Here is a 16786-nt window from a genome sequence, read left to right on the forward strand (position 1 = left end):
CAGGCCTGGCGGCGGGCGGAGCGGGCCCGGCCCGGCCCGGCCCTCGGGGCGCGGCCTGGCCCCACACGGCCTCGGGAGCGGCGGAATACGCGCGGCTGCGGTGCCGGTGCGTGGGGAAGGGCGGGAGGCCGGGCGGGCTGGGGGTGCTCCGGCTGGGCCCCTTTACCCGGGGCACGGGCGGTTGAGGGGGTCCCAGCGCGGGAAGGGCCGGCGAGGGGCGGGCACAGCAGGATGGCAGCCCCGGGAGCCTCCCGTGAGCGTGGGCCCCGCCATCCGGAGCACCTGGAGAGCGGCTCCAGAGAGCCGGCTGCTCCTGCGCCCCGGCCCTGGCAGAGCTCGGCCCGGGCCCACCGGCGCGGCAGCCGTGAGGGTGAGGGCTGCAGGCAGCCCGGAGAATGCTTGGCATCGAAAATAGCCTGTCAGCAGCAAACAAGGCAATCATAAAATGTTCCCAGCGACAGGGCGAGGACCAATGGCCATAAACTAAAACGCAACAAGTTTCACCTCAGCATGAGGAGGAGCTGAGCCCTGGGAGAGCTGCCTGGGGTGGTCATGGAGTCTCCCTCTCCGGAGACATTGCAAAGCCACCTGCATGGTTCCTGTGTCACCTGCTCCAGGTGACCCTGCCTGGGCAGGGGGGTTGGACTAGATGGTCTCCAGGGATGCCTTTCAACTCTGACTATTCTGTAAAAATTACAGGACTTGCCTATTTGAATTCCAGGTTCACTTGCTGATGTAAATGCAAGCTTGAGATTACTTTTCCATTTATTAAGCCATTTAAAGGCAGCTGCAGTGCTCAGCTTCCTGTGGTGTGCTTCCCTGTGTGGTAAGACAAGCTAAAGGACAGTAGCATTGTAAGTTAAAGATTGCTTGACTTCTCTGCCTCTCTTCTGTTCATCTTGGTTGCATCTGGTACCTTGGAAGACCACTCATTCAATGTATTTTTTATTTCAAGGCATGCCAGAGGATTACAGATGGAAAAGGAAAAGCCAAGGAAAGTCTTTTAAGTATTGCAGAATAAAGAAATGTGGCCTGAATGGAGTTGTCTGGGCCATGTAATCGCTGTGAAGTTTTGTAATGGCAGAAGCTAGGTCTTCAGGAATCAAAAGATCCCAAACAAGTTTGTCACTCAGTAAAAGTAAGAAGAAAAAGGAAACAACAAAAAAAGCGGAAGTTACGGGAACGCCGTCTACACCTTCAGCATCATCCTCTATTACTTCCTTTTTTAACAATGTTCCCCCTGCCAAAGTTGGCTGTCCCATGTGTGGGCAATTGGTGCCAAGATACGGAATAAATAAGCACATTGATGAAACATGTCAGAGAAACCGTGGTGAGATTGGTGCCATTGATGCTACACTGACTTCTTTTAGGAATAAGAGTCCCCCAGCTGCAAATCTGAGCAATAATTCCAGCTCATATTTTTCAAAAAACGTCTTAAATCTAGAAGCAAGTCCTTCCAAAAGTAATTTATTGAAAGGAGGAGGGAGTGCAGCCCAACAGACTAGTCCTTATTTCAGCAATAATAGTTCAGTGTTGAGTGTGAACAGTGAATCCCAGGCCAGAAAAGTTAGAACAGTCTCCTTGGGAAGCTTGTCTGCCAAGCTGTCCAGGAGATGCTGCCTGCAGGGAGGAAAGCAGGTCCTGTATGAAGAGATCAACTCTTCACCTCCAGCTGTTCTCAGTGCCTGTGGAAGGGCTGCAGCCCCTGACGATGATGATGGGGATGAGATTGATGCTGGGCAGAGTTCTCAGAAAGAAAATCAGCCTTCTCAGAGAGAGCACCAGGAACATTTTTCAAAGAGGGAACCCGAGTTTCAAAATGAAATAAACAAATGTAATCAAGAAGACCTTGTGGATATGGTTCAAGTGCAATTACTGGCTGATAACAGTAAGGACAAAAAGTTCCCATCTGGTACCAGGAGCACCAAAGCAGAAAGCTGCTCTGAAGGTGGGATACTTAGTCCTGATAGATGTGAAACATCTCTGGCCATCCACACTTCAGCAGAGCTGACCAGTAGTGTGGACATTGAGACTCAGCCTCACACTGAGGTTACTCCTTCAGAGACAGAAGTGAACAGTGGGACAGAAAATTGCTTTGGCAGGGATGATGCAGAGGTACTTCCTGTGGAAGTTCTTGAAGACTTTGAGAATGACATGAACCATCCTCTGTTAGAAACTGTGGAAAAGTCAGAATCTCAGGATTCCACTGGGGACATTCTAGACAAAATAGATGAGGTCCTCTCTGTGCCCAGCTCTCCTGGTCACCCATACTACCTCCAGAACTTTCTAGTAGTGCTGCGAGCAGTATTGCAGAATGAAGATGATGTCAGACTATTTAATGAACAAGATTTGAACATTATAACCAAGTTCTACAAATTATCAGGTATCTTTATTTTAGATACATTTCCACATTCACTCTTGTAGTGGAACATTCTTACATAGTTTTCTGTCAGAAGTGCTAAATCAATTGACCATGTAACTTGATGGATTTCTTAAGGGAAGAAGCTGCTTCTTCTCAGGAGATGTACCCCTTTTTAAAAATAAACTCTGCTAATGTAGTTAGGTGCACTTCCTGAGGGACTGGGGGGACACAGCCTCCCTCAGCCCTCCCAGCAGCCTGGCTTGCATCCTGATGGATCTGAGCTGCCCATGGGCACAAGCAGCCAAAGCAGGGGGATCTGCAGAGCACTCCAGACCATGAGAATATTACAGCAGGGACATCTTGGAGCTTGGTAATGCCTTGTTTATCTTGTGGTGGTTAAAGTGGAATACATAAAGAAAGAAAGCAACAAAAGTCTTATTACTGGCTCTCTGAAGCAAGCAGTAGGTGCACATCATTTGCATCCAAAGATCCAGGAATAAACTCACTGTTAGGCCAGTAATGCATGCTGGCATTGGCTGCTTTCACAAACACTAAAATGCACCTTCAGGATGCACCTTCCCCATTTCCACACTGTTCCCTGGATGTGAACAACACTGATCAGTAACAGGACCTTGTTCTGATAGATAAGAGAGCTTCTTGTTTGTCTTTCAGTAGTGTGAGTAGGGAATACAGGAAGAATTACTGCAAGGTGGTGCTGATAAATCCATGTCTGCACTGGATGAAACAATCTCTCTTTACAGGGTAGGAAAGATGCAGCAGTTGAGCTGTGAGAAGTGAGAGGATAGCACTGAGTCAATAGATAACAAATCCTGGACAACTGGCAGATGGATGTCATTGCCTTCAAGAAATACCAGGCAGGATACTTTGAAAGTTCAGGTAGATGAGTTATCTGTCCCACATGAGAAGTGTCTGCCCATTTCTGTTGTCATAACACAAAAAAGCCAAACACACACCTGTTTAGTGCAATGAAGTTGCTTGAATAAAAATATTTTCCAGTATTTAATTATTTTCTGCAGAAATGTCTACCATTCTTCAGTGAGTTGTCTCTGACTCAGTGTAGGTTTATGAAGCTTATTATGAAATTATTATTGCAGCCCTAGTTTGTTCAGTTCCATGGCCTGGAGAAAGAATGGCTGTGTGTTAACCTTTTTCCTTTCTCCAGAATAATAAAAACTTGGGACAGACTTCAAAGGAGTTATAACCCCACAGAGAAAATGACAAGCTTAAGTGTCTGAATTTATTTCTCCCAGTGAACTGATCCTGGAAACATTCTGTTAAAGAAAGGCTGAAAAAGTCTTATAAGGACAGGAGAATTGTTAAATAAACATTTAATGTTTATCTGCCATTTCTTAAGCATGTCTAGATCTTTTAGTGTTTCAGTTTTTTTTTATTAATGATCAGTTTCAGTTAAGAAGCAACAGACAGGAGTAAAAAATTTAGAAGTTAATGGGGTTTGAATTAAGTATTCAAAAGGTTCTGAATGTAGTAATAATAGCTAGACTATTTTCAGCTAAAACTTAATAAGCTATTTTGTTGAATTTCAGCATTGTTAGTATTTTAAAAGTACTGAAAGGTACTTTAAAAGAATACATCCCTGATAAAAATCAAATGAATAGGAGTTTTTTTCTCATTGTTTTCTTTCAGTAGATGTATTAGTATAATTTGGCTTATCTTTGGAAAAATAAGAACCTGAAGAATGCTGCACAGAGAAGTATTCTGTGATTATGAAATTATTCTGTCAGACTGCAGCTTCTTTTGTTCTCTAGCATGAAATATTTGGTTATTGAATGACTCTTTAACAAAGCAAAAAGACCTACTTAACCAACACAAAATGCAGGGTTGAAAAATGAAGTTCTCTTTTTCTATAAAACTAAATATTTCTTGAAGGGTAAGCATGTCAAAAGGCATTTTAGTAATGTCCATTACCTACAAAATATGTTGTAATACTTTTCTACCCACAAGACTTAAAAATTCTAATGAACTTATGAATTACTTGGAAAGGTAAGTCTGGTATTTTACCAAGTCTGCTTGTAGAACACAGGGAGATTTAAAATGTACTTTAGAGAGTGCCTGCATCAAAGTAATATTTCAGGTTAATGTGGTGATTGTGCCTAGTACTGTGTTTAGAATTTACTCTTCTTTTTGTCCTTCCCTGCTTTAAATAACATTTGCAGTTGGTGGGCAGAAGTTGTATGTGAGACTTTTTCAACGCAAGCTGAACTGGTTAAAGGTGAACAAAATAGAGTATGGGGAGATAAGTGTGGATTTGTCACCAATAATTGAAGAACTGGCTGAAGCCAGATTCCTACAAACAGGTAAGGCCAGCATTAATAAACCTTTAAAGTACTACAAATAAAATGTGAAGTTGTGTCAGGTTAGAGATCAATGCAGTGCATGCTTGTCTGTGCCTTGGGGAGAGAATAGAGGAGCAGAATAAAAGCTTCAGGTGGATGAGTGGTCTTGTGAAAATACAAATTGTGCAGATTAGATAATGGAGAAGACAGCTTTTCTGAACAGTGGTTTTTTATAACTCAACAGAATTTTTTAATCTTAGCAGTTGTTTTGAAGTTGTGAAGGGTGTTCTTTTTCTGGTTATTCCTTTCCTTCAAAGTAGACCTATGTAAAGGTCCAGAAGAAGGTGCAGAAGAATTTCAGGGTGAACCAGATAGCATTGTTAATGCATTTTTGAAGAACCTGATGCCTGTATAACTTAGGTCAAAGTTACAAGGTGCTAATATAGCTTGAGTTGTAAGATATCGATATAACCTGATATAGCTATATAACCTGATATCAATATAACCTAAATAATGACTTTTTATATATCTATATTATCTGATATCAATATAACCTGAATCATAACTTTTATACCTGTATAACCTGAATCACAGCTTTTTATACCTGTATAATCTAAATCATAACTTTTATACCTATATAACCAGATATAAATAACTTCTATACAATGTAATGGAGTATATGGTTAACTAGTCCTTAATGCTGAATAGACAAAAAAGAAGAAAATAACTCACCAGGTAGATACCTTTGGAGATAGATAAGTACAGTTAATGAGAAATTGGTAAATGTAAAGCCAGTTAGCCACAAAATAAAGAATTTAGACAGGTTAGGACCAGACAGACCAAGGAATGAAGTAACTTTGTATGCTCCAAAAACAAAGTTGAAAAGTTCAGATGTGAAGAAGACTTTGGAAGCCTTATTAAAGACCCCTTGAGGTGCAAGCACAGTGCAAAAGAACTATCTAATAACCATCAGATCATACCATGTAAATTAGTTCTGGCACCTGTGTGATGATGTTATAGTGACAGAGTAACACTGAGAAATACTTACTGTATAAATATACCACAGGTGGTATAGCAATATATATAAATATACCAAAGGTGGGTGAGTAAGGTGGAGAAATCCCCCTCACCTGCAGTGCTGCAATAAACAAATACCTGCTCTATGGACAACAGTCTGTGGGGTTTTATTTCCAGCCTACCTTTAGGGCATCAAACCTAAATCATTAGATTGGTACTAGGTTGTATGAATGTACTGTGAGCTGTTGCTTGACACAATAATATAACACAATGAATATATGTGGATAATTTTACTTTTAGAATCTGAATTGGAAGACCTGTGTGAAGGGTTGGATTTGCTTTCAGCCCCTGAGCTAAAAACACTGGCAAAAATCTTTCACTTGCCAAACCCAAATGGTCAGAAACAGCAACTCGTGGATGATTTTCTGAAGTTGTCAAAGCAGCGTTCCATCTTCAGCAGGAGTCAGGCTGGTATTGGGACAGTGATTTTGAAGAGGTAAATGTTTACAGATAAATTTTGCAGGTGAATGGAAGTTGTGCTTCAAATGACTGAAATCTAGATGCCTTTTCAAGAGAGGAATGCATTTAGTAGATTTCTTAATAAAAAGCGTGGCATTACATTTCAATTCACAGTGAGTCAAAGAGAAGAGTAAATACTAAACTGCATACTCTTCTTCTTTCAAGGGAAATCAAGTTTATGCATTAATTGTCTTGAAAAAAAAATTTCTCATGCTTCATTCAGTATGTTTTAGTTTTAACAAGTCATGTATAATATTTTGATTTGTCCTTGCAGGGTGAAGGAGTTGGCTGGAAGATGTGTCAGGGTGTGCAGGGAGGCTCGGGCTGTCTTTTCCCGAATGCTGCTGCTGTTTGCACTGCCCGAGTCGCTGGAGGAGGAGGAGGCTGGCAGTGCTGGTCAGGGCCTGCTCTCCACAGTCCTCAGGGCAAACATGGGGCACATGGTGTTCCCCAGTTACACAGTAAACAGGAAAACACAGGTCTTCCAGGACAGAGAGGATCTCATCAGGTAGGGAGGGCTTTGGCAGCTTGGAAATCTGTTCGTTTCTAAAAGAGCTTTACTGCAGCACTTGTGCAGGCAAATAAGAATTCAAATGTAGAACTCCAGATGTAAGTATGTAGAAGTGTTAATTTTGCAATTAAGTACATTTTTGTATTGAGGTAGGACTCGTAAGTCACAGTGGCTTGCATTTTGGAACAAAATAGCTTATTTACTTGCTTCATGATCATATGATGAAAGCTGTTTCTTTTTTTGCTGTGCTGATTCTGAGCTAAAAAAATACTATATTCTCTAGTGTTAAGTAAATTTAAGCATAATGTTCCCTGCTAGTTTAAACTCTGCTAATCCTACAAGATTAGGAATAAAGATGGCTGCATGGTTCAATGTCTTGAGAGACTGTAAGGGAAAGAATTTATTTCTTTCAACTGTAGATTCTTTGCAAGTGTAATAAAGTTGTGGATTTTTACCACAGGTATGCAACTGCTGTTCATCTGTCAAATGATATAGCCACTGCAATGGTAAATGGGAACTGGGAAGAAGCCAATAATCTCTATTTGTATGCTAAAGAAACCTGGAGTGAACTGAAGAATCACCCCTCTTTGAGGTACTGAACTGGAAACTGTGAAGTGTATTATCTTACCTTGGGTACTTTTCCTTTGGAGAGAGGCTTATCAACTAGAGATGTTATTTAACCTGATAAAGCAAGAGACTTTAATGCTCTTGAAAGCTTGGAACTTCCTGATTGTTTAGCTTTTAAGTTACAATAGGAAAAGACCTTTTTTGTAAAATCTTGAGAAAGAGTTGGTAGGCATGGATATAGCACTAAAACAGTTCTGTTCTATGTGCCAGTGCAGGAGGATAGGAGCCTTATTTTTCCCTTGTCATAGTGTTTTTTAAATGGCTTTCAAACAAATGGCAATAAGCAGAAAGTAAAATTGACTGTGAACAAAAGATGTTGCAAATGTTGTGGGAAAACATGCTGGGTTATTCGTGTCTTTAGATTTCCTAGTGGGTGTTGCTCAGGAAATGTTACTGAATATCTGAGACCTGAAATAACATTTATTGGGTTTGAAGTATTCTTCATCAGTTTTTCTTTTAATTATTTTGTTTTCTGGCTTAATGATACACCACAAGTTAAAGCCTTACACTTGGCGTTATATTCAATTCCATGGCAACTGATTTTAAAAAATGTTAATAGAGGGTCATTTGGAGATCTGCTCCATTTTTCATTGAAGACAGTGGAAAAATATTTTTTGATTTTAAAAAGACATTCAAAAGACTTTGTCCTGAAATACAGAGGTGCCTACTGAAAAGATGTTGGTCTTCTTTTATGGCAGGAAATTCCTGTTTGAGTGCTTTTCTTTTGTTCAGCTTTGTTTCTGAACTGGAACTGCTGACTTATGAGAATGAGTTGGTAACAAAATATGATGTAGTACTTTGCTGTTCTGTGTCTGTTTTAAAACTGATTAACTGATAATTCTACTGGTGTTGAAATTAAAATACGCTGTGCAAATGCAGCTTGCACCTGCTCCCTAAGCCAAACTATTGCCTTACCTTTGGGTTCTTGACTTTGTAGCTGGGATACTCATTTCAGATCAATTTGGGTATATAAAGCATTTAGTTTGGTAAATGCTTTAGGTATAAGTATTCTTGGTAAAACTGACATCATTCAATTGATTTAAACTGCTCATATTTTTCAGCTATCACAGAACTTTACCTGATTACCTGCGGCGTTTCACAGTTGGCTGGGTGTACACAAGAATCCTTTCTCAAGGAGTTGAAATTCTGCAGAGACTTCACAAGTATAAGGTAAAGTGGTGAGGTGAATAAAAATATGTGCTTAATTTTTGTACATCAGTTTACATTTCTGATGTGGCTGGAAAATGGTGGTAATATTTGCCAAGGCTTCTTGCAGTTCCAGTAACAAGTTACTTTTTAGGGAAAAGTGTCCCCTTTTTGTGCTGCTTTAGAAAGTTTTAAATTGTTTTGATTTCTGCTTATGCTTTGAAGATTTGCCATATGTAATGCACCATAAAACTATTGCTGAGATATGCTTGTTTCATTCTTTAAAGATACCTGTGTTTCACTAGGTTTGGCTATTGCTTTTAAATAAGAAAAATCTTGAAAGAGAATTCTTCTAGAAATCTCTGCCCCTTCCTTAGGGAATTAACATCTCCAAAGGCCTCTGACTTACATGTTAAAGTAAATCAGATTATTTAGAAAAAGACTTCACTTCTGCAACAAAGCAACAAGTAATACTTAAGATATTTTTCATATACAATAAGGATAAAAATGCTGTATTTTTGCAGTTAACCTTAAAGTTTACATAAAAATATCTCTATTCTAGAGTTTTTAAGATACACATATGGATCTGAAATGGGTATATTGGGTAGTGGAGTAAAAAGTAGGTTTGGATTGTCCAGGGCAAAGTTTCTGTAATTAGAAGGGAAAGTGGCAAGCTAACTTGAGCTTGGTTGTGTAACCAGTTAATAAAGGTGCAATCCCATGTCTACAGGAAGCAGTGCAGCAGCTGCAGAGCCTCCTGGCCCAGGATGTGTATTGTACTGACAGCAGAGGGAGATGGTGGGATCGGCTGGCTCTGAACTTACATCAGCACTTGAAAAACACTAAGAAGGTATTTCCAAAACTGCTGCTGGCAAGCTGGAAACACTGCAGGCATTGTCTGAAAACCTTTTTTTAAAGTATTTCTTAGGGAAAGAACAGTGGAGTAGAGTCTCCTAAAAATGCAGATTTTGTTAGGAATCCTAAGGTCAGACAACCAGTTTCAACTAAGAAAATCAATTTTTTTATCTTATACTGATTAGTAGAAATTGAGAGGAATTTTTTTTACTGTCCTAGTATAAATTTGAATCCAGAAGCCTCCTTGTGCAAAATGTTATTGATTGGTTAGAACTTTCTCACTCAGTTAGCAAGCTGGCCCTGTCCTGCAGGCTCGTTCTTACACTCACATATTTGTGCTTGACTCAGTTTCTCTTGTGCAGAGGGTTGCAGGGGGGTGCAGAGGGTTGCAGAGGGTTGCAGAGTGGTGCAGAGGGGCACAGAGGGTTGCAGAGTGGTGCAGAGGGTTGCAGAGGGTTGCAGGGGGGTGCAGAGGGGTGCAGAGGGTTGCAGAGGGGGGCAAAGGGGCACAGAGGGGTGCAGAGGGGCACAGAATGTTGCAGAGGGTTGCAGAGGGGTGCAGAGGGGTACAGAGGGGTGCAGAGGGTTGTAGAGGGGCACAGAGGGTTACAGAGGGGTGCAGAGGGTTGTAGAGGGGCACAGAGGGTTACAGAGTGGTGCAGAGGGTTGTAGAGGGGCACAGAGGGTTACAGAGTGGTGCAGAGGGATGCAGAGGTCTCAGTGAGCCGTTGTTTGTGCCCTCTGTTTGCCAGGCCATCGGCTGCATCCGGAGGGGGCTGGCGGACGCGGCCGTGCGCACCGGGCACCGCCTGGCGCTGTGCCAGCGCGCCCTGCGCATCCGCGACTCCCCCAGCTGCCGGCAGCTGCAGGGGCTGCTGCAGGACCTGCCCCTCCTCACCGTGCACGACGTCACCCACGTAAGCAGGAGCTGCAGCTCCTCCTGAGCTCTCTTACTTCACACAAGGAAAAGTAGTCTGGGAGACTTGTTACAAGCTGTGCGCCAGCCTCTGACTGACATGGTGCAGGAAAAGGAACACAAATGTGGTTTTTTGTTCTAAAACAAAAGCCTCTTGTAATCAAATACTTCTGCATTGGTCAGCTTCTTAGCTGAAGTTAGTCAGCTGTACGCTGATCTAATTTGCATTGCTTTGTATTTGTTATGGATGTGATCATCCATAAACTCCAGTAATTTACCAGTAATGCCCTCAGAGCCTTTCTGGCTGAAGAGTCTGATCAGATCAGTGCATTGCCTCTGGTGGCTGCAGGCCAAGCATTCTGTGTGATAGAAAAAGTAATAGTAACCTTAGCATGTTGTCAGCATTAGATTAATGGCTAAAAAAAGATGCCACTGTTATTTTAGGAACCTTTGGAAGTTATGCACTCTGAATATGTGTTATGCAAATATTCAGTGTGGGGCACTTGCATCATATTAGAATGGATTGAAAAAAAATTATCTTTTCCATACCATTATAAAGATAATTCTGTCTGGGCTAAAGAGGATGATTTCACAGGAATGATGGATTAAATTTTATTCAGTTAATTTTTGGCAGCAAATCTAGTTCTGATTTTAAGAAAACTGAAAAGGGGATTTTGGGCTAAAGCTTTTTAAATGTGATGCTGGAAAGTAACCAAATGTTTTAATATGTTCAGGTTACAATCAGTGGAAAGATGTGTCCTCAGACAGGAATGGGAAAATCTGTGTTCCTCATGGAGGATATTGGTGATGGAGAAGGAGGCCAGGACTGCAGTGTATCCACAGTCATGTGCTCAGTTGAGGAGCTGGCATTAACTCATTACAGGAGGAATGGCTTCGATCAGGGTAACAGTGCTGTTGCTTTGGGGGTATTTTGCATTAAAATAACTGTGGGAATAAGTAAAGAAACCATTTACTAATCAGTTTAGTTAATAGACCAGTTTTAGCTGATTTTCTAGACCAGATTTTAAGCTAATTCTGTTTCCTTCCCGAACACCTCTAATACATCACTTCCTTACCATCACATACATAACTTCCTTACCAAACTGCTCTAACATGTATTTTCAACTTGACCTGCTTTAATGATTTGCTGCCTTCATTTACCAAAGGTGATATTGAAATATATTAGGAAAAACCCCAGTGTTTTTTCTTCATCTACACAGAAAATCACATAGTTTGCCTTCCTTACCATTGAACAGCTAAGGGTAAAACAATTTAGGTTAAAATGCTAGCATTATCATTTAAAGGAGTGTCTCTAAGGAAATGCAAGCCTCCACTGATTCTTGGTACTAGATGTCCATGAGAACAGTATATACCAATAGCACAACACTGCAGGATTTTTTGGGAAGGCTCTATTAGTAGTATTTAATGTGTTTTTACAATTTAGGAGGTATGAAAAGCCATCAACTAGTAAGAATATATAGGTCTGTTTTACAGGAAAAAAAGCAAAATACAAAAAGGTAGGCAAGTTATCTTTGAAAATAAAATTTGTGCCTTTCTATAAAATATATATTTTAATACAGTTTAATTTTATTGATAATACTGTTGCAGCAGAAGTGGCCACATCAGAAAAAGGTAAAGAGGAAGGGAACAATATTTAGAATTGGGGAGAATTGTGCTGAAATCTCCATTCAGTTCCTCACTCCCACCCACTCGCCATTGGTCTTCTTGGCTCAGTTTTGAGCACACAGTGGCTATGAGTGATTTAGTGATGATCCAGAATGCCCATTGCAGTTCCATGCACACACCCCAACACTCACATGCTCTCTGTCATATGTGTGAGGTACCCTGCATGTATAATGCACATTCACTGGATTATATGGGGTATAATAACATACATACTCTGGGATCTGTATGTGTGATGGGTAACATTACACATACTGCTATAGATAATGTAGTGTGCTAACAGACTAATAACAAACACACATCACAGAGTGCCTGAGGGAGCTCTGGGGGTCACCCTGTCCAACCTCAGCTCAAGAGCCAGCTCTTCCAGACCCTGTCCTGCTTTAGAGTATCCCAAGGAGGGTGAGTCCACAGCAGCCTGGGCAGCCTGTGCCAGTGCTCCATCACCTTCACAGGGAAAAAGTGTTTCCTTGTGTTTGCATATGTATACATATACATATATATACACATATGTATAGTCATACATGTATATGTTTCCCTATGTTCATATATATAGAAATGTTCACAGAATCACAGAACCACTGAATGGTTTGGGTTGGGAGGGCTCACAGTGGGGTCATCTGGTCCACCCTCCCTGCTCAAGCAGAGTCATCCCAGAGCACAGGGCTCAGGATTGTTGTGGAACAGCTCCAGTGACTGTCAGAGCTAGCCCAGTAAGCTTTGTGGGGGCCAGGCAGGGATGGAAGCTCTGCTGCAGCCCAAGGCCCCTGGCCTGGGAGCAGCAGGCTTGGGGAGTGGGGCAGAATGAGCTGCATTTGCAGCTGACACCAGCTGGCATGAACCTGAACGTGGCATATTTCTGCTTTGGGTCAGGATGGTTCAGTACCTCTTCATATGACATTGCTGTAGGAATTAATGTTTCCATTTTTATTAAACTCTGCCCTTTAGGTATTCACGGGGAAGGCTCCACGTTTATTACACTGTATGGGATTCTGATGTGGGATATCATTTTCATGGATGGCATACCTGACGTGTTCAGAAATTCCTATCAGGTAATTTTGAAAGGCTTTCTGTAGTTAATTTATTTTCCCATTGCTGTAGGCTCAGTAACCATGTTAAAATCTTATATGGGATTAGATTAACATTTTATTCTGAGGGACTTTCCAGACAGATCTTGGTGTTTCCTTCATTTTATTATTTGTTATATTTGGTTTATTGTATTTTGTGGGATTGTGTGTGGCAGCCGTTTGTATAAGACTGTTTCCTAAGCGCTCTGCATTTGCTTTTGGAAATGGCTCTCGGCCCTCCCTGCTCAGCAGCGCCAGAGCCGAGTTAAAGCTGAATTGCTGCAGGGGCTTTCACAGCCTGAGCGTGCAGCGCCGGCCCGGGGCCGCTGGGGGATCCGCCCCGCCTTCGTCACGGCTTTGTTCTTTCACCTCACTCGGCTCACTGTGCCTGAGCTGTCTTGATCCCGGTTCCAGATCCACCTGGAACTACTGCACAGGATTCTTTGTCTGTTAAAGGAAACCTCTGTCTAGGGTTCAAAACAACAGAGCAGAGGCCGAGATGGACCAGTGTTTGTTGCACTGGCACTGGGTGTTAAAACATAAGCTTTTTTCTCCCATTTAATAAATATTTATATGGTGGTCATGTTCAAGATAAATCAGCTCAATGTTTGATTGACTTTGTAGTTAAGGAAAATATGAAGCAGGACATTGTCATTCTGGGAACAGCTGCTGTGATGGCAGTTCCTGAGAGCTGGATTTACCTTTTCATCCAGACATCCCCCCTGGATTTATACACTGACAGTTTCTATGAGAACAGGAGGGCTGTCATCGAGGCCAGGCTCCAGCAGCTTCACACAGCTTCCTCAGAGACGCTGGCAGAGCTGGTTGCTGACGTCTGGAGCACTCAGGAGGGAAAAGCAGCAGCCCTGGTTAACTGGGGACGTTTTACTTCCCTCCAGCAAGTCCAGGTAAGTGGCTGTTGCCCAGCATGGGCACTCCAATTAGGCTTGACATTCAATTACTCATGGCCCTGGTGGCTTTATTGAAGCACTGAGCCATGGCAGATGGAGAGTGGTGGGAGGCAGGAATTGGAATTAGGGATTATTGTGCTGAAGTCCCTGCACAAGTAGTGTTACAGTTTTCTCATATGGTCACTTTTCCTGTAACAGTAGCTGAGAACACAGCAGGAAGATTTATGTAAGAAACACAGCAGGAAAATTGATGTAAGAAACATCTACTTATGTTTCTTGTTATGTTTCCTGAGACTGAACAAAGAGCTGAGGTGGGCCATGCAGTATTCTTGGAACAGTATTCTTGTGAGGGCTGGGAAATGGTTCTGTAGGAAATTAAACCAACCCAAACCAACCAGCAAAGCCTCTCTTGCAGAGCCTGGTGTCCTGCCTTGGAGGGAGGTTCCTGAGTGGTGTTTTCCAGCGGCTTTCCAGGAACCTGCGGCACTGCCGGGGCGGCCTGCCCGACCTGCTCGTGTGGCGCTCCCACAGCCAGCACTTCAAGGTGGGTGGGGAGCACGGAATACCCAGTGCTCAGCTGCCTTCCCTCTGTGGAACCCCAATACCCAGTGCTCAGCTGCCTTCCCTCTGTGGAACCCCAATACCCAGTGCTCAGCTGCCTTCATAGTGTAAAACCCCAATATCCAGTGCTCAGCTGCCTTCCCTCTGTGGAACCCCAATATCCAGTGCTCAGCTGCCTTCCCTCTGTGGAACCCCAATACCCAGTGCTCAGCTGCCTTCCCAGGGTAAAACCCTGCCCTTGTCAGCCCACACAAATGGTGATTTCCTTCCTGCAGCTCAGCTTCCCTGCCCCCATGGAGCACTGGGTGATTATCTGCTCCTCTAGTGGGTGTAGGGAGCAGACATGCTCAGCAGTGCTGTAGAAAAGGTCTTTGATTAATCATAATCTAAAGCACCTGTTACAATCAGCCACACATTGACTGTTGTTAGCAAGGAGTTCTTCTGGCAGCACTTAGACAAAATCTGCACTATTTGAGTCCACAGCAACTGTGTCTGTGTCTGCTACAGAAACTGAGTAAACAGTCATGGATGGTGCCTTGCACAGTAGCGGAATAGCTGCTAGAGGACTATTGGACATCTCATCTGTTGGAGCAGCTTGTTATGTGTTTATGGTACAGAGCTGAATAGCAGAAATTAGTTCTCTAGGGCACCTGGATAAGCTGCTGTCAGCATCAGCTGGAGCAGGTGAGGGTGCCGACATTTGATTTTGCAGTATGAGAGATCTTCATTCACCAGGGCTTCTCTTTGTTTTGGTGGGTATTTACTATATAAAATTTCATTCTCTTACAGTTAAATTTTGAAATATGGAGTAATAATTCAGCACCCACTGGACCCTCCATTGTGCTAAGATCTCCATTACTTTTGTTGCAAATAACAGCTGTTAAAAATACTTCTTGTGTGGGAGCTAGTGATCCTTCAGTTCCTCCAGGGACACACTTGTAACCATGCCCCTTTCCTTGTAGCTGGTGGAGGTGAAGGGCCCCAACGACCGCCTGTCGCCCAAGCAGGTGCTGTGGCTGAGTGAGCTGCATGAGCTGGGGGCTGCAGTGGAGGTTTGTCACGTGCAGGACGTTGGGGGCAAGAGCAAATGCCTCAGCTGACACAGGTTGGATCATGTGGGCAACTGGGGTGTTCCTAAAGGAATGGGTCGCACACACCAATGACTGCTGATTAATAAAAATAGTTTCTTCTAAAATTCTGGTTTCTTGGAACATTACCATAGTCCTTTTTAGCACAAAACATTCTAAAATGTAATTTGAGAAAACTGCCAATATGATTTACTGCATGTCACTTTGTGTTCAGAAGAGGAGAGCCCTTCCTTTCTCTCCTCAATTCCTGACTTATTCTCTGAGGTAATCTGGGCTTTGCCCAGCGAGGAGAAGAGCTGCCTTCAAGTGTGAAGACCTGAGACCATCTCTACCATACAGAAACTGGGCCATCAGGTGCTGCTTATTTGCAGGGTGCCCTAAATTCATTATATTGGGCAAGTCTCCTTGCAAGATTCGAGTTCAGCCCCTTGCCAGGATTGTCAGGTCCAGTGTGATTCTCTGTCTGTCCCCACTTACCATGATGTATTTGAATTTTGCAGTTGTACAATAAACAGATACAGGTGGCAGAGAGTAGGGCATAAAGCATTAATGCTGTTCTAATGTGTATGAAAGGATAATTTATTTAACAGCCCCTTCTGTTTATGTGTATTACCTGTATAAAGGGAAATATTTCTGGTAGTGGACAGGAGTTGGTCAGTGCCAAGATGACCACATTCAGTACAGTCAGTTCTGCCCTACATAAACTGATGTGTTTGCTCATTCAGAAGTATGTCAGTCAATTGGAACTAAAAAGATGAATTCCATTTTAAGACACCAAAATCCTGTGGGTTTCTCCTAATTTTAACACACAGCCAACATCTTTTCTTTGGAGTCTTCATTCTCATACTGAGTAAGTTCCCTTCTATGAGAAATTCTGTTCACTATGCAAACTGCAGACACTAAAATAGAACATAGCAAGAAATAAGATAATTTGCACATCATTTTTATTAATCATCTTTCTATAGCACAGTGTCCATGCTTTTCTTGGAAAAAACCACACACACACATTTTTTTTGTTAGAGGAAGGGAAAGAAATCACCTGAAATTCACTGTGGAAAGGTACGAACTTTTATTGACTCTAATTTATTTCACATTCACAACTCAGCATCAGGATTTTATAATCTTCCTGCCACTGCTACTCAGTAAATCATTATCAGGCACAAAGGTTTTAGTTTCAGTTGAAATGGTGAACTCTAAACCATCACAGC

General features: G+C 42.3%; 1 protein-coding gene across 2 annotated transcripts; it reads left to right on the forward strand.

The window, feature by feature from the left end:
* Window positions 1-54: 54 nt before the first annotated feature.
* FAN1 (FANCD2 and FANCI associated nuclease 1) lies at window positions 55-15653 on the forward strand. Of its 2 annotated transcripts, none has more exons than XM_054272595.1 (14): window positions 55-106; window positions 956-2383; window positions 4558-4698; window positions 5995-6190; window positions 6488-6721; window positions 7185-7316; window positions 8413-8521; window positions 9228-9347; window positions 10105-10269; window positions 11003-11171; window positions 12900-13003; window positions 13732-13926; window positions 14345-14473; window positions 15453-15653. In XM_054272595.1, exons 2-14 carry the CDS (start codon window positions 1078-1080, stop codon window positions 15588-15590), a joined length of 3138 nt encoding a protein of 1045 aa, XP_054128570.1. In that variant the 5' UTR covers window positions 55-106; window positions 956-1077; the 3' UTR covers window positions 15591-15653. The 2 variants fall into 2 exon arrangements, with proteins under 2 accessions (XP_054128570.1, XP_054128571.1); XM_054272596.1 differs by lacking the exon at window positions 55-106 and adding an exon at window positions 831-854.
* The last annotated feature ends 1133 nt before the right edge of the window (window positions 15654-16786 follow it).

Source organism: Melozone crissalis, unplaced genomic scaffold, assembly GCF_028551555.1.
Source record: "Melozone crissalis strain CALT ecotype California unplaced genomic scaffold, PUWL_Pcris_2 ptg000014l_1, whole genome shotgun sequence".
NCBI lineage: Eukaryota > Metazoa > Chordata > Aves > Passeriformes > Passerellidae > Melozone > Melozone crissalis.